This window comes from Xylocopa sonorina, chromosome 5 (genome assembly GCF_050948175.1).
Source record: "Xylocopa sonorina isolate GNS202 chromosome 5, iyXylSono1_principal, whole genome shotgun sequence".
In the NCBI taxonomy this organism is placed as follows: domain Eukaryota; kingdom Metazoa; phylum Arthropoda; class Insecta; order Hymenoptera; family Apidae; genus Xylocopa; species Xylocopa sonorina.
The window spans coordinates 7,270,497-7,295,414 of NC_135197.1; the positions used below are offsets into that span (position 1 = coordinate 7,270,497).

Consider the following 24,918-nt stretch of genomic DNA (forward strand, 5'->3'; position numbering starts at 1 on the left):
ACAATCGTCAGAAACGAGATACGAAACGTCACTTTTGCCTCTCTCGTCTACTACTTTTCTCGCGAAACAAAGGCGTCTGCCTGCAAAAAACGGAAACAAGTTTTAGCTAAAATTGTAAAAGAAAAAACATCCCCGCGCAGATCTTTTACCGCGTTAAAAGTACGTCCTCGTGTTGCTCTAAACGACCAGGAAATTAAATACTTCACCCGAAGCACCGCCAAGGGAGGAAAATTTTCGTTTCTCCCATTTGAACCTGTTGCTCTCCCTCTTTCTCTCGGTGCTGCGACGGAAAACTGCGTGGCGCGTCGCCTCCTGGGAACGTGTGACCGGCCAGAGTTATTTTACGATTATCGCACTGCTCGCGACACTCTTGAAAGCTCCCCGGAAGCTAATCGCGAGGACGCTGGGCGCTAGATTCAACGCTGATTACGCGGACGGGCCGGCGAAGAAGCAATTACGAGCGCGTTAAGTTCCACGATGCGCCCGTTGTTAAGCAGCGACCCCAATTTTGCCTGTCATAACTCGCAGGACTGTGTCGCCGGCGATAATTCACCGTCCCTTTTGCAAGCTCGCGAAATTGTTACTTTTATCGCGCTAGTTTCCACGAGGAGATTGTTTCCACCCCCGCGAGGACGGGACGCGTAACGAACGGCTCGCGCGGAGTTCCGCGAGATATTGTTTCGAGTTTCACTTTTAATCTCCCGTGCGAGGCATCGCGAACGACGAACACCAGCCACGGTTAATCGAAGAGGCAGCAACGACGCGTATAAATACGAGCAAAATTAAACGTCAACGGTTTATCGAGTCCCCAGGCGGCTAATCAGCTGTTCCGCGATCGGCGAGCAGAACGTCAAACATCGCGCAACAACATTTGCGCTGCGCAAAATAAATTGATACGCCAAATGGACGGCGAACTGATAACATTCGGGACTCGATGGAGCATCGCGCGGCGAGTCGAATAACAACGATAATAATCCAACGAAATTGCTGATTTTACCCAAGATGCTTCGATACCGTTGGATCCGCTAATTAATACACAGGGACTATTATCGTCATTAAACCAGAGTTCGGTTAATTAGTACCAGAACGTTCTCTGTGCCTGCCTTATTAAAAATAATGATCATCGTTATCGATGAATCGCGACAAAGGCTTAGGACACTTCTTCCCTCCCACGCGATTATCACGGGACCGTGTATTGACACAGCCGAGAGTAACCAACCAAAACCACCATCGACGTAATTAGCAGCCGCGTACAGTCGATCACTCGCGATCATCCAATCCACTTATGGCGAGCGTTCACGGTGTCCCAACGCTCGGCTAACAGCCACCCATGCGGTCGCCGCGTGTTGTCTCTGGCGGGGCAATTTTATGGGGGTGCGCGTTGCCAGTCTGCACGGCGGCGGTGCAGGGTCGATACAGGAAGCGAGGCTGCGAGTGTCTACCAGTGACGCAAACCCCCTCGCAGTACGCAACAGGGTTGGCTCGTATATAATTGGGCTCTCGCTGAACCAGCCTTGGAAACGTTTTCCCCATTACGCGTGGGCGTGACCGTTCTCCACGACGTCGAGACGCGTCTGTCTATCATAGGTGATCGAAACCGGTCGAAAAATAGGATTTCGTCCCGCGAGCCGTGTCCACCAGGGAGACGAAACACCCTCGAGCGTTGTTTGCGGGAGGAAAAAGTGCCGCTCCAGTTTGTCCAAGTTTTTTTTCCCCGGAGATACGGTCGCGCGCTGTTAGAGACGCGGCTTTTTGCGAGGCCCTTTTTTTGTGCACTTTTGCTTCTGCGATCGTGACGTGGGTGTTTTGGGTATTTTTTATCGCTCGTGAAACGGGAGGACAAATGTTGCAGCTCGTTTAAATTCGTTCCCCGTTGGGAGCTCCGCGCGCGATTCTTGGGACTGAAAATTTTACGACGCAACGTCTAGTGCATTTTTCATTCGTCAACGTTCATCGTTAATGGCGCGCGAAGGGGTGTTTCTCGTTTGAGGGATTGTATTTCAAGAAATATTCTCGAGATAATCGTGAGAGCGTCGATGTATCGCGCGGATTATGGTACGCGGTCGAGTCGCACGCGTGGACTTTTTTAGATGGTTAAAAAAAGCAATCGATTTTTCATCGCTTCCGGTCCAACGTTTCCCATTAAACCCCTCGAGTAATGTAGTCGTCGCGGGCGTATGTCAGAATTTCGTTAACCTACCTGAGAAGCCATCGGTTCCAATATCCGATTTTAATGGTCTCCGAAGGGTCTGCGTAGGGCAATTTATAAAGTTACAGGCCACGTTATAGAAGGTAATGGATCGTTAGTATCATGGTGGATGAAGCAATCATGTGGAACGATGACGTTTATGCGGTTCGAACTACGTTCAAATTCCACGAACGCTCCTTTGTCCCGGAATCCTTTGACGGAACAATTAGCAAAAACCTACGGATCTCCAACAATTTCATTTTCGAGTTCACTTTTTGCGCTCGATGTTTCGCAACTCGAGCGGCTGAATTTACGTTAAATTTCGTTATCTCCAGTTGATAGAAGCGAAGTATTGGTTCGAGAATAGGTCCTTAAGGCTGTTTATGTGTTCGCTTGGAAAGTGACATTGTGACGTCAAATAGAGATTAAGATAAAGTTCGTCTACGACCGTGGTCCTGACATTGAATACGCGTCTAGCGTTAGTACAGTCTCGACGACCGTAGCGAGCACACGTGTCGCGAAATTTTGCGCCATTCGTTTTAAAGTTAGTCGTTTTAAGGCGAGTTTGATTTCGAATCGATCAGAAACTTATCTATACACAATGAAATTGGTGGTAGAGCAAGTGTAAACAGTGATGATGTATCGAGTGCGAGAAATAGAAAAATTAGAGTAATTGACAGTGAATCTGGAAGCAGCAGCGATGACGCACAAGACTCTGGTAATTCAGAATGCCTTGGTAAGTGATTTTTAAAATATCACATGAAACGCTACTACAGATCTTGAACCGTCCCACCTGAAAAAGTTGTCGAGCGCAGAGGGTTAATAATTTTTGCTGCAGAATTTTAGAAATTTAATTTACTTTCTCGTTCGTAGAGAGAGGAAGAGAAAGAGAGAGAGAAAGAGGAATGTGAAAAGGACAAAGGGTTTAAAAGGGTCGTTCAAAAATGTACTAGGGCGGCAACACGAGCCCACGCGTGTTCTCAATTGAAAAGCAGGGACGTGGGCGAAGCTTGTCGATCGAGGCAATAGCGAAACGTTTGTCCGTCGGACACGATATCCAAAATCGCAATCTCCAAGGTCCTCTGCAAGTCCTACAAGTGCCAATATCGAATTTCATAGACTTGTACGGGCCTCTACATGACCCGGATGTGCCGTTCTATCCCGTGGCTCGCTTAAATTTCCCGCGATGTTACCGTACCTCCGTTATTAAAATGTGTCTGCCTCTCTCTGACGTAGATTTCGACTGTCGACGTCCTCGCGGAATTTCTCTCGTACCCGGTCGCAACACGTTCGTGAAAAGAAACGGACTTAATGAAAAAAGTAATACACGAATGTCCCCCGGGGTGCGAGAAATTACACGCCCCACCGTCAGCGTGCAGGCTTGGAACGGTTTTCATAGAAAAACCAAGCCAAACGATGTGATTTTTACCAGCTAAAATCGAATGGAAAGCTAGAGTAACGACGTTACGTTCCCAGAGAAAAATGACTGCGAATATCCATCGCGGGTATGCGTGCGCTAGTGATAAGAGCCCGTTACTGGTGCGACGGGTGACGGAAATAATGTGTGGCTGCGGGCAAAATGGGCTCTCGCCAGTGACGCGCGTGTAGGGATTTTCAAAGTCGATTTTCTCGAAAACGACGCCACGATCGCGATTTTATTATTCTTCGTCCTCGCCTTATTCCAGCCCGCGGAATCCCTCTTACAATTTCCCATCGACGACGAAGCGCCGTGTTCCGTCTAGAAATTGGAAATGTCTGCGCGTGCAGAAATTAATATCTACGTTCTAGATGGATCCTTGCGCCTTGTACAGGCGGTTCTCGTTTATTATTCACGGTAACGGTCGTCTTGGAAACTACCGGTGCAACGGCTCTGACCTTTCGCAAAATCATTCATTAAACTCGGGGATCACTCGTTCGAACTTCACCCGTAGCTTCGCCACGCCGCTATCTTCCATCCGACAGCGAAGTTAAATAACCGCCTTCGTCGTCAATAAACTTCGCTCGTAGCCGAGGCTCGTAAATTATACGAAACAGGCTCTGGCCTCGGTTTTTACCCGTGCGATGCGTCGATTTCATCCGCGGGGCCCGCGTAAACGCGCGCGCGTCCCAACTTTCACGGATCCGCGGAAGTTATTCCGGCCAGTGTCCGTGACGCGTCCCAGCCGAAACTTCCGCTGGGAAGAGGGATCGATACTCCGTCGCACAGACGCGCGAGTACGCGTGCAACGTACGCTTGGCGCGACAATAGCGTCCTTAAATCGACGGAGTCGATCGTTTCGCGAGATAACTTGCCGCACGCGGAGGAGGCCAAGGGGTTGGCGTCGAAACGAGGAAGAGGAATCTTTATTTAGACCCGTGCGCGTCGGAATATTTCCGGGCGTAGCTGCTACCTCGACGTGGTTCGTCGGGGAATACGTGGATTTCGAGGAACCGTGATCGACGAGTACGCTTGTCCCGGGATCGTAAATCAAACGGGAACGCGGGAGACCGATCGATCTTAATATCGGTCTTCGTATGATCGGTGGACCCCTGATTTTCTACCCCGTCCGCTCGTACCCGGGGATGGACGAACGGTGTTCCGGAACAGTCCGCCAGCAGCCTGACGTCATTTATCGATCATTTGCCACGCGAGTGATGGTTTGTTTTCGCTTGTTGATAATCGAAATTCTTGCCGCGTGTTTTTTATTCTCGGCCTGTTAGTGTTTCGCGAATTTATTACAGCGGAACTGGGGTTGGGGGCGGGGGGGCTGTATTTACGGGCGCTCGTCCACTGTGGTTTCTGCTTCTTCGAGAGTTTATGAAGGTCTTGGTTATGTTAAGTGCGAGATAAACTCTCGCGGGAACGGAGCAGGCATGTGTAACGGTTATGGTTCCGTGAATTTAGTCTGTTATAATGTTCTACGCGGATGGGTAATTCGGTGGATTATCAGGGTTGGCTGGATGTTACCTGTTAATTTTTATAGGCCATTTACATAAGTTAATGAAAAGGTCCAGAACCCTTCGTACACTTTACACGCTTCTATAAAATAATAGACTGTGACGATAAACAGTGTCTGTAAAAATTAAAGCAGATCGAGAGGCAAAGCAAACAGTCGCAATTGTAACGATCAGTACCTGGGCATTAGCGTCAGAGTCGGACTCGATGAAACGCTGCTTCAACAACGACGCGTCGAATTGAAAGTCGCGTCGTAAAGGGAAGAAAAATGGTCGAGAGGAAGCGTGCCGCGGGGCGGCAGTTTAACGGGCGGAAGCACGCTGCTTCTTCCCGTCCGGGGGGCAATCAAATCAGCGCGGCAGGACGCCTCGCGACGCGCATACAGAGCCGGATCTATCCCAATGAAGATGCATCGTTCTCGACGGGGCCGTGCATCGATGCGTCGAGTGTGTCTGCACGCGATATCGAATATTCGAAATCAATATAGGTTACGAGAATCCGGCGCTCCCTGTGCACCAGCTCGCGGTCCTCGCGCGCATCCACGTGCCCAAGCTGTGTACGTAATGCGGTTTAATATAGACCAATTGTATACGCTCGGTTTCGGCGGAGGGACCCGTGAGATTGCATCTCCGGGCGACATGCGACAGCAGGTCGAAGGAAAACATTTGACAGGAACGGTGGCGGGGCTGGCATCGTTCGACGGGGGTGTAATCAGGAAACGGCGCGCCATTGTAGGCCGTTGGACGCGATCGAAACTCCAATATTTGTTACTTCAAGTGTTTCTTGATTCGCGTGCGGATGTATATTCATGGGCTGTAATTATTGAAAGCTGTCGAGCTCTTAAGGGTTCGTTTATGAATAATTGATCCCTCTGTAATCAAATATTTATCGATGGAGGAGCCATTAACAAATTTGTGGCCCCGACGAGCCGAGAGCCGTCGCGAGTTGCAGGCAATTTGAGGTTTACAGGATTGCGAGAATTAAACGGTTCTGCCCTTCCGTAAACGAAATTGGGGTCCCGCGGAAACTTTCTAACTACCGTTGCGACAGTACCCTCGGAGACTATAACTTCCTGCCATAAAGCCCCCGGGGACCGCAAGTTTCTTCCAGTTTTTCGAGCTGCGAAACCTAACCCTCGACAATCGCGGCTCCGCCCTGATCTTTCGCAACCACGGATCCCTTCTAATTCCTCGGGGACCGCCACTGTCGTAACGCTCGAAATCTGCGGAACAACCCCGGAACTGGGACTCGAGCGGATCTCTCGGATCCCTGACTATCCAATTTGAAATCGGTCGAGTTTCGCGAAACTGAAGTTGACAGCGTCGCATTCTGATGCCGCACGGCTGGTTCCTTGTCCCGCGAATCACCGACAACCTGACATCGCCAAAAGGGAATCGTCGCGCTCCGTGGAAATTGATTAACCCGTGGGCCGCGCGATGTGGAAGCGGGTCGTCGTCGTCGTCCGTGTGTCCGCGTTAGCTCCGATAACTTATTCAAGATTCGTTCGTGTGCCGTGTCACGGTGGGTAGAGGATCAATCGTAGATTCAATTTCGCGCAATTCCAACGTAGAAACGGATCGCTGCGATGCACCAGAGGCGTCGACGTCGAGAATAAATGCGTCCTCTAATTGTTGCTCGACACTCGGCAGGGAGAGAGTAAAGAGCCGTAGGGCTCGATACAACGACTGGTCGGCTCCATTTCTTGGCGAGCATCGATTTTTCATGTGGATGTAACGTTTTATTGAAACTGTCATTGCTACCTGTGATATGTACAAGCGTTCTGAATTTTGATAACACGGGATCGTACGAACAATGCGATTTTTGCGTACTCGACTGGTTATCATAGAAAATGTTACATACTCGACTTCGTTAAACAGTTCTTTTTTTTTTTAACATGGTAAATTTTCCAAAATTTCAAATAATAGAACAACCCAGTGTTTGCGCCGCGTGCTCTCATTTCGTTTTAAGAACCACGAAATGTTCAATTTTCTTTTTTTTTTTTACTTTTATCGTCGTGAAAAGAGAACATTGGAGTTATAATTGCGAACTTTTTTTTTTGCTGTTATAGGATCGAGTGCACACAAAAACGACGCGACAGGAAATGGAAGGCCGGCTCCCCTTTTGGCGGAACCCAGATACGGCGCCGCGCCCCAGCCGTACGGTAAGTGTCTCAGCAACACCCCCGCGCGCGCCCCTTTGCTCGTCGCGTTTCTCTCCTCGATAGTAAAATTAAACGAACTAATCGAGAAAACGGACGACGGGCCATCGAACGGGACCCCGGCTGCATTCGCGATACCTTCTCCTCGAGTACGCGCGAAAACGCTGAATTCGCGGTAATTGCGCGCTGGCTGGTATCGGTGGAAGTTTTTCCCAGCTGTAATTCTCATTTTACTAGTCAGAACGAACTGGCTCGTGAATAGCCTCGTTATCGGAATTATTAGCCCAGAAAAATGTGTCGTAATGGCCGTGCACGCTTCTCTTTCCTCTTTCTTCTCCTTTTTTTTTCGAACGACACAGTTGGTTCGAGAGTTCGATCGTTTACACGAGGCTCCACCGTCGCTTTTCTCCCGTAGACCGGAAACGAGGCGATATAAAAACTGAATGAAAAACGATTTCGCGCGAAACCAACCGATTTTTAGATATCGTTACGGATCGCTTTACGACGCGCCGTGGGAATTATTACGCTGGGCGTGAATCGCGTAATTTACTGGGCCCATCGCGGAGCGACACGATTCCGTTACGGTCCCCGTCGAAGTTACTGCCGCGAGTCGGATGGAAGAAGCAACGAGAATTGCGCCGGAGTTATGTCGCGATCGGGCCATCGGAACCATAACCGTGGGCGAAACTCAATCTCAGGAATCGTGACGTTCGTTTAAAGAATGGCGACCAGCAGGAGGAACTTTGATAGCGAACGATTCCTGGGCTCCATAGTTCAGATGCTCGCCAACGGAAATCGATTGCGTTACTCTTCCGCCCGACCACGTTACTCGCATTGCAATTTTCGTTGCAACTCCATCGAGGGGGGGGGGGGGGGGGGCGTATCGAACGTTCGCGAGAATCAAGTTATAATATCTCTAACCGCAATCACGATTGCGCAAAACGGTTATCAATCGTGCAGAATTCGTGGCATAGAAATTACGTGTCCCGAGAGCAGAGTGCGAGCGCGATAAGCGGCGTGGCGTAAAAAGCTCGGTTAGCCCCGTCCGTTTGGCCGTCAGTGCGTTAAACGAGCATTCGCCGGGAACGATTAATATTTCCTCCTGCCGCGTGATTAATAGGGACGCAACAGTCGCGCGATTTCCATAATTAGCGCGCACAGAATCCGCGACGGTGCACACGCGGAATGAAACCGTTGCCCGGAGCCGGGACAATGGAGGACACAGATGGCCCCGCTTCCTCATCCACGCGGTGTCTGGCTTTTGTTCGCAGGATCCACGCCACAGGTAACTTTCCCGCCGGGCGCCGGTCACGATCGTTACGAGGAGAATTTCAATGGACCAGCAACGTACGCGGAGCCGTACGTCGAGCGTTATGGCATCAAGAGCGATTTCAGCGGCCGAGAGCCGTTGCATCCCACGCCACCGCGGCCCGGCTACGTGCCCACCTTGGGACAGACGCCGCCTTCGAGCACGCAAGGCTCCGTCATGATGGTCTACGGACTTCAGCCGGACAAAGTCAACACCGACAAGCTGTTCAACTTGTTCTGCCTCTACGGGAACGTAACGAAGGTACGTCGAGCTTTTTCTTCCACCTGCTGTCCGGATTTTTGGTTGTTAGCTGGTGACGAGGGAAAGTTAGTTGGTGGTCGCGAAGAGAGACTCTCGTTCCACGAAAAGAACTTTCACGGTCGGAGCTTATACTTTGGTTGCACTACTCGGCTGGGGTTTTCAACCCCTCGAGCCGCTTTCAACGTTCCGCTCCCTGTGATTCGCGTTTAAGCTGCTTTCCTCGTATTACGCCGCCCAGTCGTTAGATCCCAAACGAAGCTCGCGAACACCCGTGTTTTCTGCGGCGCAGGTGAAGTTCTTGAAGACGAAGGAGGGCTGCGCCATGATCCAGATGGGCGACAGCATAGCCGTGGAACGGTGTTTACAGAATCTGAACAACGTGACGATCGGTACGGACGGAAGGTTGCAGCTCGGCTTCTCGAAGCAGGCTTTCCTCTCGGACGTCACCAACCCGTACATTCTGCCCGACAAGACAGCGAGCTTCAAGGATTTCACAGGAAGCAAGAATAACAGGTAAAGTTAAACAATCGTGTCTGCTAAAATATTCTAGTCCCCTCTCTTTCGAGAGGACTGTTCCACTTTTCATCGCGATCCTATTCTCGGATAGCCTCCGCGGCTGACGTTTTCTCAAACACCCCGACCTCGTTTAAGTTTTCACCCCTGACCGTCTCTGATTCGACCATTCCGCTGGACAGCTGTGGTTTCGTCGTATGATCGGATTGTTCGCGTCGAACTTGCTCGTCGGACTATCGAAGTGTCCAGCGTGATTCTAATCAGAGTTCGGTCTTTCATCGATGTTTGAATGAACGTTAACGAGAGAAAGAGAGAGAGAGAGAGAAGAGGGAAACTGTATAGCGGGTGGAGAACTAAAGGGAATGTTTCGCATTGACGAACGTGTTTCCTGTGGAACGAAACAGCGGTACGGCGCGCAATTAACGCCGTTCCCACTTCCGGAGATCTCGAGTCCCACTTCTCTGGCGGATTTAATATTTACTTGGTGAAAACTTAATTGCAACAGGGTGGTTTTGAATGCTCCTGTTCCGCAGCAACCATCCCGGGGCGTTGGTTACACCGATCGCGATAAAATTAATTGCGAGTCTCCCGGAAGCTCCAAGTGCCAGAATCTATGCCGGAAACACGTTCAGTCCATTGGGAATTGGATCGCACGATTCATCTGTCCCCGATGATACACCGCGCGGTGTTGTTATTTCCACGAGTTATAATTTATTGTACCCGTTGACCGGGAAAGCGTAACTTTTAAACGCGACTCGTTCGTTTCTGCGTTTCACACGCGCCTCGATTCTAATCGACGAAACTTGAGCGAGACCTGTTACTCTCGAACGTGGTACAGAAATTTTAATCGCATGGTGCGCGTTTCTGATTTCAGGTTCCTAAATCCAGCAATGGCCAATAAGAATAGAATACAGCCACCCTCGAAGATAGTCCACTTTTTCAACACACCCCCGGATTTAACCGAAGAGACCGTGCATCGTGTGTTCGTGGAACGCGGCATCGAGGCGCCGACGACAGTGAAACTGTTCCCTCTCAAATCGGAACGATCGTCGTCCGGCCTCATCGAGTTCAGCAGCGTCGGCATCGCGGTAGCCGCCATCATGGAATGCAATCACACAGCGCTGGAGAACAGCAGTAAGTACTGAACCCCTTACGAGCACGCGAATATCTTTCCATAACAAAATCAAGAGAACCGACCCTGACTCAACCCTCGAATTCTATTCTTCTTTTCGCAGACGGCAAGTTCCCGTACATCATGAAGCTCTGTTTCTCGTCGTCGCGCACCATACCCACGAGTTTCCCGCCAAGCAGCGGCAGCACGTCGAGCAATTCCGCCGGTAATGGCCACGCCAAAATGCAGCAGGACTCGGAATAGAACGGCGAGGTCCAGGGCCAGCAGCGTCAGCGTCAGCGCCAGCGTCCCTCTCTCGCCCTGCACCCGTTGTGTGCCCCGACGGGCACGGCCCTGCACCCAGCCGCAGCGATTACACTCTCCCCGGTCTTACCGCCGCCCGTGCCGCCGCCCTTGCCGCCCACCTGCGTCTTGATCGCCACGCCAACGCTCTATCCGACTGTACCACCGCCGCCACCGCCACCGCTGCCTACGTTCTGGCCGTACTGATGAGAGGAGCAGCGGGCCTACTACGCCGGACGTGGCAGCGACACACCAGACCTAGGAGAACACAAATCACCACCACCACCACCACCACTACTACCATCACCACAACTACTACCACCACCAGCATCACCACGTACGCGTATCCCCTGTTTCGTCTGCCGCTTTCCATCGCAGCCGCCGCCGCCGCCGCCGCCACCGCAGCTACTTGTACTCCAAATCGTCGCGCGGTGACCACCTGGCAAGGTATCAGACGCTGGTCGCTGGAAGAATCGGTTCCGTTTCGAGGGTCAGCAAAGAGGAGCGGTGTCTCAGTCTCGAGTGTCGTGGCAAAGAAGAAATGGATGCTCGCCAGGGTGAAGTCGACAGGGTGGAACACGTGGCATGGGTGAGCTGTTAGACGAAGGTCATCGAGGATCGTTCGCGTAGCCGGAAGTGGAACAGTCGAGAGGCGAAACACCGAGAGGCAACGATGTTCTTCTTTTTCTTTTTATCCAACCACCCCCCTCCGCCCCGTAATTACTGTTACGATCATATCGTACCCCATACTCTGTGCTGTTCTTTTCTCTATTTTTTCTTCTTTTCTTTTCAACTTCTTTTCTTACCTTTTCTTCGTTTCTTCCGAGTCTTCGCTCTACCTGTTCTTCTGTCTCGTTTCACCGTTTACTTTTCACCTTTTTAACTTCGTTCTTCTTTTCGTTCCTTGCGTTGCTTTGGCGAGGTCCGGGTATACGTGCTTAGTCCGTAGCGCGGAGGTATATACCGTATGATATGTACAGAAAGTGTGTCAGTATTAATGTCGGAACGGATCCTCTCACTCTGTCGGTGGGAATTCGTTGGAAGACAAGACAAGTGGATAGAAAGAACGGGAGAAAGGGTGATTAGGGAGTGGATTCGATTCGATCGGTCGTAAGGGATTGTCTTGTACATATAGAAAGCTCGCGAGTGACTCGCAGCGTCTAATGAGAGTCTGCCGTGGCCGACACGGATTACATATCAAGGTCTGGGGAAGGGAGACGAGTAGGTTTCGCGAGCAGCTGTCGAGGGTCGTCGCGAAAGCGTTTCAAACAGAGCAAGAAAAAAAGGAAACAGTGGATATTGAGAAAACCGACGGTTCCTCGCGAAGCGAACGGACCAGAACGCAACAGAATCGCCTCGACATTGGCCCAGCCATCCCGTGTCTTACTTCGCTGTTCGGTTCTGCGACACGCGCGTTTTCGCAACAACTGACTGTGGTTCGTGGCACGCCTGCGAACTGTTGCGAATCGATTTCACGTGGTGCACGCGTCACAAAAAGACAGGGAAGAACGGGGTAAACCGTAAGGGGAAGACCGCCGCCTCCACTCGATCTCGAAGCAGAGTACACCGCGTTCCTCGTTGACCATTTCTCCATGGGATCCAACTAAATCGGAGGTTCCTTATTCGACCATTAGAAGCTACGCACCGGACACGATGTCCCGTGCAGTGTTCAGAGGATCTGGATCAATCGTGCACGCGAGTAAATCCGTCTACGCGAGTAGCGAGAGGTCGCATCGCTCCGTTACCACCATCGACGATAGAACAAGTGAAAAAGATGGAAGACAGATAAAAAGTAAATTGAATCGAAACAAACGCATTCGACTCGCGAGAATCTTTTTTCGCTGTACAGCAAAAGAAACAAGAGAGCAAAAGGAAAAACAAAACGCTGGGAACGGGAGGCAAAGTCTCGTCGTTCTCCAATTCTGATAGCTCTGTCTGTCGTTGTTTTATGTACTCTGTACGTGTATATATATATTATATATTATATATATATATTGATATCCATACATGCGCTTCGAACAAATATCTATTTATGTTTTCATGTTGTTCAGATTTTATTTACAACGCTTGGAATTGTGCTCGCGGGAGGGAGAGAGAAAGAGAGAGAGAAAGTGAGGGAGAGAAAGGGGTTCTGTATAGATAAAACGTTCGAGAAGAAGCGTTTGCTTTCGCTCGCCGAATCTCGAACTCTTTAGATCCGTGATGTTTTGATTGTGCGTTAAGGGGTCGCCGAAAATTCGATGGTAGACGGGGTAAAAGGTCGAGGAAAGATGGATGCTCGCGGTTCGTCTCGAATACAATCGCTTCTTCTTTTCGCGTCGCACAGGGAAGCTTCTCGCGAGTCTCGATTTTCAGAGAAACGAAAAAGAAAGAAGGAAAACGATTAAAGGAAGAATGGAAAAAGGAAAGGAAATGGAAAAGTAGAAAAGCCGGAAAAAGGAAAAGATAAAGATCGTCTGGACTATTCGCGTTTATCGGGGGAACGGAGAATCGTTTATTGTCCCCTGCTTCTTCGATGAAACGGGAGAAAGATAGGGGTAGATGGAGGGGGAAACGAGAAACCGGATGTTCCCCCAAGCTGTGGTGTTCAGGTTGCGACGACGACTCCGGTACCCGTGCTTTGCTAAAGGACGAAAGGAAAAACGAGAAAAGAAGGGGAAAAAAGTAGAACAGAACCAGAATGAACGAGAAGGAAAAAAAAGAACCGATAAAAGGAAAGAAGGAGAGGAAAAACCGCAAGCAGACAAGCGACGGAAAGGTCGTGTTCTCTTCAAAGCGCTCGTAACACTATTGATCAGATCGCGGACTGTGAATTGAATTTTATATGAAGACAATGAAGTCGACGACACACACACACACAATATATTAGTGGTCCTACGGCAATATTTTGTCGGGCCGGGGGACGTTTTTATAAAGAAAGGTTTTAGATCTCCGATTTAAGAAATAAGAGTAAACAAAAAATGAATAAACGAAAAAAAAATGCCAAAAAAAACCGTACGGTTAACGTTAAAGTAAATAATATTAATAATGATAAAAGCATAAAGGTAATAAGTTGTGTTTTCGAAAGCGAACCAAATGACTACTCTAAATAAATGTAAAAAATGAAAGAAAACAAGAAAAAATAGAGACTTGACTCGGCCATACGTAACGTAAGATAATAAGAAACAAAAAATACAAACCAGTAGGGGGGAAAAAAAAGGGCTAAACATTGTCGGTTACCCCCTTTTTAAAGGATGCGTGAGAGAGTGAGCGAGAGAGAGAGAGAGAGAAAGTGAAAACGAGCGAGAGCGAGAGTGAAAGGGAGTGAAGATTTCCGCCACTTTTTGTCCATTGATCATGAGAGAGAGACCTAACTTACGCAAACGAAGAAAAAAAAATAATAATCAGAATTATAAACTTAAATAAGGGAATAAAAAAAAAAGTGTTTATATTCGAGGCAATATTTGTTACAATACAACTAGAAGATAAGTTGTATACCATTTTAAGGGGCTCAGTACACAAAAGCGAGGATCCTTGTTGATTGCCGAAATAAACGAGAGAAGAATGCGACGCAAAAAGATATTAGAGAAGAAAGGAAGGGATAAATTAGGAGAGATAACGATTAAAAACCATTGAGTAAAAGGGAGGAGGAGAGACGTAACGCACCACTTGCTGGTTGACGAGGGTGTCTCACTTTGAAGTCGAATAAAAATTGCTTATCAATCGTAGGGTGATATATGTGTACGTGTATATCGATGCGAGAGAGAGAGAAAGAGAGAGAGCGAGATTGAGAAAGAGTAACAAAGGTACTAAGCTAAGGAATTAAGGAAAAATGGAGAAAGACAAAGGACAATTAATTAAAAGAATATAATAATAAAGATGCACTATAGTTATATGCAGACGTGCTTGATGATCGTTGCGTTGATGATAATGATTGTTCGTTTGTTGTTTCTCGATTCCTGTTCACGATATTGTGTTCTGTTCCACGATTTATAGATATTACATTTTTTTTTCTTTTTCTTTTTTCTGTTTTTTTTTTTTTTTTAGGCGTCCGCGTCTAGAAGGACTGTAAAATTGTTTCTACATCACATTCTCGTACTTTTTATTACCAAGTATATAGTAGAATGGTTACTGTTATTATTATTACTTTTATTAATATTATTACTATTATTATGATTATTATTATTATTATTATTATTAATATTACTATTAATATTATTACGATTATTACTGCTACTATTATTATTAATCGTCGCTATTGTGTAATTATATATACATATACGATTACAAGGGAATAGGTTTCACCGTAGTGTAAAACAGTTGTATCACGATTTTATTCGACGAAAGAGGAAAGAAAGATATTTAGAATATTACGTTCTCAAAATATAGTGAGCAGGACCTAACGCATAAGGTAAAGTGGAAAAAAGAAAAAAGAAGTAGTTACTAAGCAGCTAGGACTTGTAATCATATCATAATATTTTGTAGATATATGTATATATATATTATACACACACACAACGTATATATATATACATATTAAATGTGATCTGCGGAGTACGGCGTATTTAAATCAAGAGTGTATCGTTTCGTAAATTCGTGCGACGACACGAGTGCTGTGCTACTAGAAAAGAAGCAAAGAACTTTTGTAATGCGAAACTAACTGCATAGCGTTTCGAATCTCGAGCTCGGTCTCGAACTTTAGACGATTAGGCGAGGGATTTCACGGTAATTCTTCGAGAACGAATCTGCACCGTAGAGAAAGACATTCGACCTACCACGGTCTTCTCCCCTATTTTCACTTCGACGTGTTCGCGATACGTTGCATTACTCATTCCTGATCGCATATTCCACGGTAGCGATGAGAAACGAGCACGCAGCGGGTAGAAAGGCAAATCGTTCGAAATCTCGCTGACGAACGGAGAAAAGAATCGAACGCGAGTCAGAGAGACTCGCGTTTAGAAAAAGTGGCGAACACCGTAATTGAATCAGATGCATCTTCGTTTTTGAGGAATTGCGTTTAGACGTCGCTTAGTTTCCTCTCTCTTAGGGAATTTAAACGAAAAACTAACAAAAAAAATAAATAAATAAATTCATAAGTAAAGGGAAGAATAGTTTGGCCGAACGATGCCCTCCTGATGAAAATCCCGCTCCGATGTGATGTACTTTAGGTACACGTTTTTGCAAGAGCAAAAGAACATTAAGACAGATTTAAAGAAGAAAAAAAAAAGGTTGAAATTAAGGAGCAAAAAAAAAGGGAAAACCACGAAAATACACAAGTAAAATATAAAAACGCGTATCGTATTTGAGAGGTCAAGCACGCATGCCAGACTGTCGCTTATTTTCTGACACTTTACCTGTACATGATGAGCGTGTGTGGTAAAGTACATTTTACGCTAGTATACACATTTAACACAACGAACACTTGGTAAAAGAAGAAGCAAAAAAAAAAAAGGAAACAAAAATTTGCGAAACCACACGTTTCTTCCCGTGCTGTGTATATTTCTATGTGTAACCACTGGACAGATGCAAGCAAGCAAGCAACAATCTCAGTGAAACAATCCCCCGCGAACATCCCCCACGTTCTTGTTCTTTTTTTCGTTTCTGTTCCTCTCTTCATACGTCTCGCGACGAACGGAGGTTCACTCTACTATATTAACATTAAACTACTGCTGCTACTGCTACTACTATTACTACCACTTTACATTTAGCTCTTCCCACCGTCGCGCGTAAATACTCTTCATCGATTAGACCGCATGGCACCTAAATTGCATCTCGTACGATCCCATCCCCCGCGAAGGGCATCGCGTGGAACTCTTCGTGCAAACGCTCGCGCGTAGAACGAGTTTAGAGGCGGGCACGCGGAGAATCTTCGTAATAAGAGGAAAAAATAAAAAGACGCTAACCAAAAGCCGCGATTGCATTCGAGCCGCGTAATAGGCAAACAACGGTTTCTAAAGCGGTAGCTGCTTGTCTCTCGACAGACGTCTCGCCTAGATCGACCGACGGCGGAAGGGTTAAATTTAAAGACACACACACATACACACATACGATTGCGCTGTTCCATCGGAGGACGACGATCTTCCACGAGCGAGGAATCCTCTTCGTTTCTTCGTCTCTTGGAAGCTCGACGAAAGACACTCGTGCACCGATCGCGTTCTTGGACGACGAGAAAAAAAAACAGAAGTACATACAAAAGAGATCGCGCGCCGCTAGAAAATGTTCGCGTTCGCAAAGACTTTCTTTCGGCCCAACTTGTACATAGCTTCTTAATAACTTCGCTCTGTGTGTGAACGCTGATCGCGCGACGCGAAAAACAGTGGAAAACGAGGAAAAGCGCACGTAGCAGCACGCTGCCAATCGATATCGCCTCGCTTTATTCGAGGGAATGACAAAAGTTGTACAAAGTGAAGAGGAAGCGCGCGGGTCGTCCGAAACGTTGCTCGCGTGTACGTGTATCGTTATACATATATAAATATATACATACACACACATATATATACATATATTTGTGTGTGCGTGGGTACGCGTGCGTGCCTCGTCCTCCGACGTCGAATAATCCCGATTGGAACAGATAGAGATTCTTCTGTATGTACAAAAAAATCAAATTGTAATTGTAGCACGTAGAGAGTCTGTAACGATACAGTATTCCAGGTAGCGTATCTAAATAGCACTGTGTAAACATACATACACACACTCACAAACACCCGACTATAAAAATGAGGAGAAACATGCACTCGGATGATTTAAAAAGAAAAAGTAAAAAAAGAAAAAAAAGAAAAATTGAAACTCTTATGAGGTTGTAAAGCGAGAGAGAGGGAGAGAAAGAAAGAGTGAAAGAGTGAGAGTGAGAGAGAGAGAGAAAGGGAGAGTAAAGCCATCCGTGTCGATAATTAATTATTGGGAGAGAAAAAAAAAAGAGGAGAGATGAATGAAAGATAGGGAAAAGAAAGTGATGAACACGTTCGTTTGAGTCTTAAAACACGAAAATACATATCCCATCTGTATGTATATATTTGCAGTTCGTATGAGAATTTCAATTATATATCGACGATTGATTGTGTAATTATGATTGATTAGTATTATTGCGACGATGATGATAATGATGACGACGATGATTATTATTAATTAATTAATTATTAATTATTATTTATGGTTCCGATTTTGTGAAAGTCGGAACGGGTTAAGTAATGTTACGACGATCGATATTGCGTTTAAAAGCGTTAGGTTTAATGTTTGTAGTTAGGTAATGTTAGGTAGATCGGAGAGTAGGTACATATCGTTAATATTGTTATTAATTAATAGTATTGCGAGAAAAGGTATTACTGCCGGGTGCGCTTTGATTTCTTTTGTGCGGATGATTAGGAACAACGGCTCTCGTTGCTCTCGTCAGCTGTGATGTTTGAGATTCGCGAGATCGCGCCGACCAGCCCTGCTCATTATTGCAATATTCCCACGCTGCTGATACGAAAGGATAAAAATGTCGAAGAAACGAAACGAATGAAATAGAACAAGTACCTGTGCTATACTAATAATCGTCGATCTGTCGAATCGGTCTCGAAGAAAGCGGTCGTTCCGATCTCGCGTCTACAGTCTGAAATAATTATATTTTTGTGCAATTAATCGGATGCGTCGATGCCACGGGTACTCGAGGCGTACCTGAACACGGGGATCCCGAGCACGAAGCAGAAAAAAGAAGAAAAATAGAACGCGAATACATCGTTCGCATGTTTCGTGAATTTCCTTTATTTTCTTTGGTACTCGCTGTTTGTTTAAAACTGTTCTAAACACGTTTAAAACATCGCTGCCCGTGCGTTTCTTTGCTACACTTCGCGGAACAGCCCCGAGTACCATAAAGCATCGAATAATCACGTTCTTTCTTAGTGGAAGACCGGAAAACGCTGGGCCAAACAAAATAAACCAAAGCGCAGTAACCTTTTTAGCGATCCCTCCTTCCCCCCTCTAAGTATTACCAAGTAACATATACCTGCCCCACATATCAGAGTCTTACGTATCCCGAAAGCACCACCATGCGTCATATCAGTGTTTCTAAGCGTTTAGTCCTAATGTGTCCTTTTTAACGATCACGTTTGTTTCGAAATTTTAGGCTGTTACCAATTTAAACCCTCGTCCCAACCCTTTTCGTCCCCCACGCCCCTCTCCCCGTCCCCTTCTATAGGAACAAGGAGGACGAGAAAAATCAACCCCCGTCACAAGAACCTTCTTGATCCTCCCTCTTCGTCGTCCCTTCTCATTCCCCTCGATCCCTGATAAACTGATCCACCTCGTTATTGTACATCTGAGCCAAGAAGGGTCTCTATGCTCTGTCTTCCCATCGCTGCGTCAAAAGACAAACTAGATGTAATAAGATTTGTTGACTGTATACATTATTATACATTGATTGTACACGCATCAGCAACATCATACATTCGATATACAATATATATAGAGGTATATATGTATATTGTACTCTCGACATCGCTACACCCACCACATGGACACTCACCACCACCACCACCTCTACACAGACACAACACACACACCATCGCACACCAAGAACCAACAGACAGCTCCTAAGCACTGCGTCAAGATAGTCCAAGATGGATCGGTAATGCTAACTCGTTCGCCGTTGGATCGTCGGCGATTTCAGGATCGATACAGAAGGGGGAAGCGATGGCGTCGAGTTCTTCCTCTCGCTGTCGAGGATCCTCACGGTGTACACAGCGACCGGAGTATTTTTTAAGTTCCGTTCAATTGAGATTTTCTTACCCTTTCTTACCCGAGACGCTTCGAATTCTGACCTGTTCACGAATTGTTTTCGCAATTGTTGTTACTTGGGACTGCTGGCTTTAAGTATCGTTGGAGATATTAGTCGGGAAGCGTATCGTTTCAGGTGTCTCTGAGCGATTCTAGTTGAATTCCACGTGGAATCGTAGCTATATCGATCTGGAATCGTTAAAGGCGATCCTATCTATTTTCTTTTGGGAGCCTCTAAAAGAGCATTAACTATCCATAATTAGTCTGTGATGTCGCAGCGCGCGTTCATTCGGGACATTTAAACATCCGATACAACACGTAGAAACGATCGTAGACATTAAAACACACACACCGTGTCCACACTGAACGGAGAAGTTAACACGGTCCACACAACGGCCAAGGAACAGAAGACACAGTCAGACACACTCCAATATATGATTACTCTTTAAATGAAAACAAAAGGATAAAAAAAAAATAATAATAATAATTAATGATGTAATGTGTATATTAATACTTGTATGTCGTACGCTCTAATGTTGTTTGAAGAGTTATTTGCGAGTCAATTATCTGTGCCTAGCAGCCCTGTGCACCCTATCAAATGTACCACCGTTCAGATGAAAAATTAAAAATAATAATGGGAAAAAAAAAGTAAAAGAAAGATACTGATTGAACCAAAAAATAAATAAATAAATAATTATAAAACAAGCATTAAACGAAAACAACAAGCAAACAAATAAAAATATAATACGAAACGAACGAAAATTAAACACTCTCACATACACACATACGAGAAACTAAAGATGAAACAGCATATGTATATAGATATACATAGTTTCGAGCTAAACCATTGAACGTACGCGCACGTGTGTTTCTCGCGACGACAGCTACAACAAAACCAACAGCAACCACAACATTAACAAAAAAGCAAATGAAACAAAAAGAAAACGACAACAGCAAAAAAAAAACGTATAAGTGGAAAAGGAAGATGATTAAAGAACAAAAAACTTGCACCCTGTATACATAGTTCGCACAATGATCTGTTCCTATTTTGGAATCAGTTTTTTCGGATTTGCCAAGAATGTATATCTACAGATTCTATATGAAAAAAAAAGAGATGAAAATATATATAGAAAAACTGATTATGAAATATAAGTAATTGAAATCCTATAGTTCTGGAATTGTTACCCTTTTCGACCGAATTGTCCGTAATCGTATGTGCCCAGCCGCGTCGTCTCCCCCTCGCCCCAAACCCATCAACCCGTGTACGAATAAACGAACGGAATATTAAAATCAATTAAAACGGGGACGCAAATCGAAAATAAAACAAAGAGTGAGAGAAACCAAACAATCGTAAAACCCTAGAGAGAGAGAGAGAGAGAGAGAGAAAAGAAAATGTATAAACACTAAAAAACGCAACGTGTATCGTTCGTGATTCGCTTTTCAGCGCTAACTAGCAGCCTAATTAGAACGCGAGTTATATACGTCCTGTTCGTTTTCGTGCAATCCTCCAGTAGTCGCGCTCGCTCATCGAGATCATCGTTACAATCGTGCTCGAATACCGCTAGAACGGTTGTGCTTTCTAATCGTGCACGAAGAAATATCACGAGACCAATAAATATCAAATTAACATAAAAGTGATGAACGTAACTCGGTGAAATTATTTAAGAAAATAAAAATGGGGGTCAGATACACGCAAGGGTGTAACAGCTCGTTTCTAGTAGCACTTTTCGATGAACTTTGTGCCCGTTATTTTTCACTTTCGTTTTTCTTTCCCGCGCGACACCGAGACTCCCCTTGCAGGGTATACATCACTTAGTGAGACGTTAGTTAAGCAAGGCATTAAGGGCATCCGTGAAACGCGAGACCCTCGAGAAACGACGCGACTGCGTCTCTTTTTTTCCTTTCTTTTTCCTCAGGGTAGAATGGCACACGGAGGAGAGTATCGTAGCGCGAACGATCGACGGGGTGAACCAGACGACGAACGCGATTTTTAACGTCTTTCACGCCAACGTCTTTAATCAGGACAAATCGTTGAAACTCGAGCGAAACGCGAGGACGTTCGTTCGAGCTCGAGCGAACACGCGAGTCTCGCGGTTTCCGGCTCGCTGAGAAATTATATACACGTACGTATATATATATGTGTATAAATTTTAAGAGTAACGACAAATGAAAACCCAGCAAAACAAATGATAAGCAAGAACGGAGTAAAACAGTTAATTAATACGTAGACCGTCACACACTGAACACAACAGCACAACCACCACGATCCACGCACATCCATGTTTATATACGATTATTATGTATGTGTATGTGTACAAAAAAAAAAAAGAAATCACTCATTCATTTCTTTGTGCGACCATCGCGCGATCCACACTCCACACTGTTTGACCACCCCTACACCACAGTCCTAAGGGTATGTGGGACGCTTGTACACGTGTGTCTATAACGAGAAACAGAGAAACAAAAATCATGAAAGAAAAAAGGGAAAACAAGAAAATACACGCGAGAAATCGATGTCTGCTTCGAGCTCTCTGTTCACGAAATGCGAACGAAACCACTTTTCGCAGTCTGCTTCCGGGAGTCACCCTTTTAACATTCGTCTCCTTCTCTCTTGTCGAGTACCTTTACCGCTGAGAGTTAAATCGCAGAACGAAAGATAGAAACACCGTGTACGTTTAAGAGCATTAAAATTGCGAGGAGGATGGTGTCCCGTTCTTAAATTACTCGCGATTCGTACGAGAATCGCTCGCGTACTCAGCACGGTACTCGAGGGATTCCTCGATCGAACGTTCCTTCGGTCGTCGACGGGATCGAGGGAGTTACGTGCTCGCGTTGGGGGACCGGAAACGCGAGGGAGCGCATCGATCGGGCGAGCGAAAAGAAGGCGAAAGCGAAGGTGGACAGAGACGTGACAAGCAGCCAGTGCGAATCGGTTGATGTTTGTAGAAGCGACAGGTTGCAAGGGACACGATAAAAAGGCAGTGAGACGAACAGGAAACAAAAGAGTGTGTTTAGGCAGAGAACAACATGAGTACGAAAGGAACATCGAGCACAGAGGAGTAACGATTACACGTAGAGAAAGTTTGAGAGGAAGAATGCGAGAGTGGGAGAGAAAGGGAGAGAGAGAAAGGTTGAGAGAATTTTGAGAAACAAAAAAAAAAAAAGAAAATACAGAAAGAGAGAGAGAGAGAGAGAGAGAGAGAGAGAGAGAGGGAAAGAGTGAAAGGAATACTAAAAAGAAAAAAAAGAGCACACTCACTGAGCGCCGCTAGTAAAAGACATGGTAGGCTATTATTATCGCTAAATAGTCGCTAGCCGATAGTGATGTAGTTTACCCTTTAGAGTTATTTTAAGTTCTTAATTATAATATGGTTACTATTAAATTTATTATCGTATCACATTACACACTGTAACACTTCTATTATATAATAACAAGAAATATTTACCTGTGCATATTGACATATTAATGGAGTCACATCATTAAACATATACTACTCAATATATTCAGCGTCAACGACTCGATTCATTGACACCCACACCATATACCATGCATATATATAATACCTTTACTATACTCAAAAATACATTTATTTTTCTCCCCTCAGAAGTCGCCAATGCGCGGTATCGTGTGCCAAGTCACCACCACCCTTTAATCACGACTACGATTGGTTCACGTTTACTTTTCGTACTCCTGTTTCCAACACCCACGTAACCACTTTTTTCTCTATTGTTTTTTTTTCTTATCTTTTTCTTTTCATCGACGATTAAAATTGAATCGATCGTTTCCAGCGACACGATGGTTTCTCGATGCGAAGCGCATCGGTTCCTATATGGTGATCGTGAATTCTATTCAAATGATCGATTCAATCGTATATTAAGTTTCGATGCGTCGAGTTCCTAGTTCCTTTGTTTTGTCGAATAACGATAGACTTGTACATTAAGTTTGAACGTGATTGAATTTGGTCAGATGGTTTTATTTTACTTTCACAAATAACTATGGAAACGAATGCGTTCAGTTGAAATGAATATGTGCAAGTTCTGAGTACTTAATCTTGGGCATCTTGTTAGAATTGTGTTTAGTTAAAATGTACATAGACATGTTTAATTTAAATTCCACGCGCAGATCCACGTACTTTTCCGACAAATTTCGTTTCGACGTTAATTAAAAGACATTATTTACAAGCCACTTTTTTGCGTTCCAAAAATGTGATTGCATGTTTGTCGTTCGTTGATTATTTGCAACCGAAAATCGGTATGCGAATGGCGTTGTTTTGTTACGTAATTCCGTTGAATGAATGACCCTGCTGTACCTATTATCGACGAGTACAAATATTTGTTTCGTCCGTTATTTGTTGAGAGAGAACGCGACATTTTAGTTCTATTCTTCTCTGTTGTACTTTATTTCCCCACGCTACATGCAATGCCTTCCAACCCCCCCAAAAAAAAAATAATAAAAGTCCTTCGAAACTGATACTCCTGATCGATCATGAAAAGGCCAAATAGCGTTTCCGCACGAACAAAACCCAAATCGTCGTTCATCTTTATTTTTCCTTGGAGAATTTCGACAGTATTTCGACCATCTCATTCTTGTCACAAAATCACTACTAGCAGACAAAGGGATACATTCAACGCGCCTCGCATATTTCTCAGCTCCTCGAGTTAAGCGTGAAAGGGAGGCAAGTCGCGGAAATATCGTGTAGTTTAACTTTCGCGAAATTCCGCCGCTCGAACAACGCGATAACACGTTCTCGTGCAATTTTCCCGCGGGAATGCGCGACAAATCTGGACATTTTATTGCGCAGAATGCCGTCGTAAATTGCATCGAATTTCCATACGATCGCGTGTGACGTCCGCGAAGCAATGTTGGCCAAAGGAAATTACAGACTTGTTCATTATTTAAAAAATATATCTTTAATCTCATTACTTTCTACAAACACCGCACAATATATTGAAATTCACATCACAGAATCGTTGAACCTCAATTTAGCTTTGAAACAAAACCTTTTATTCCCCAATTATCCCAAACGAGATCCCAAGAAGATCAATCATATTATAAAATGATGTGTAAACTTAAGAATATTGTTTCCCACACTTTTACCGTACAATACCGTAGTAATTTTTCCAAATTTCACCCTACGGTTCGAAAGACGTTCGCAACGTGATTAACATTTTCACGTTGGGAACGACAGAGCCCAGGCGTATCCTCATTATCCAACGCGCATAAAACGTTAGTAAGAAGCTAGGCTGAGTCCTTCGATAAAGCGAAAATAACGTATCTTGATAAGGGCTGCCTGAAATAGAGCTGCTTGAGCATGCAATCGATTCGAGCGAGCTTTTATTAGTAGTTATTCCTTAGATCCCTGGCCGCAAGCATGCGCACGCTTTGAATCCTCGCCCGTCTTCTGTC

General features: G+C 45.5%; 1 protein-coding gene across 1 annotated transcript in view; it reads left to right on the forward strand.

Annotated features, from left to right (window-relative positions):
* Sm (heterogeneous nuclear ribonucleoprotein L) overlaps window positions 1-11,485 on the forward strand; it is a 120,233-nt gene extending 108,748 nt beyond the window's left edge. Inside the window, exons 7-11 of the mRNA XM_076894845.1 lie at window positions 7,192-7,284; window positions 8,553-8,851; window positions 9,141-9,364; window positions 10,239-10,498; window positions 10,600-11,485. Of these exons, the coding sequence (XP_076750960.1) occupies window positions 7,192-7,284; window positions 8,553-8,851; window positions 9,141-9,364; window positions 10,239-10,498; window positions 10,600-10,739 (1,016 nt within the window). The 3' untranslated portion in view covers window positions 10,740-11,485. The remainder of the gene's footprint in view (window positions 1-7,191; window positions 7,285-8,552; window positions 8,852-9,140; window positions 9,365-10,238; window positions 10,499-10,599) is intronic.
* The last annotated feature ends 13,433 nt before the right edge of the window (window positions 11,486-24,918 follow it).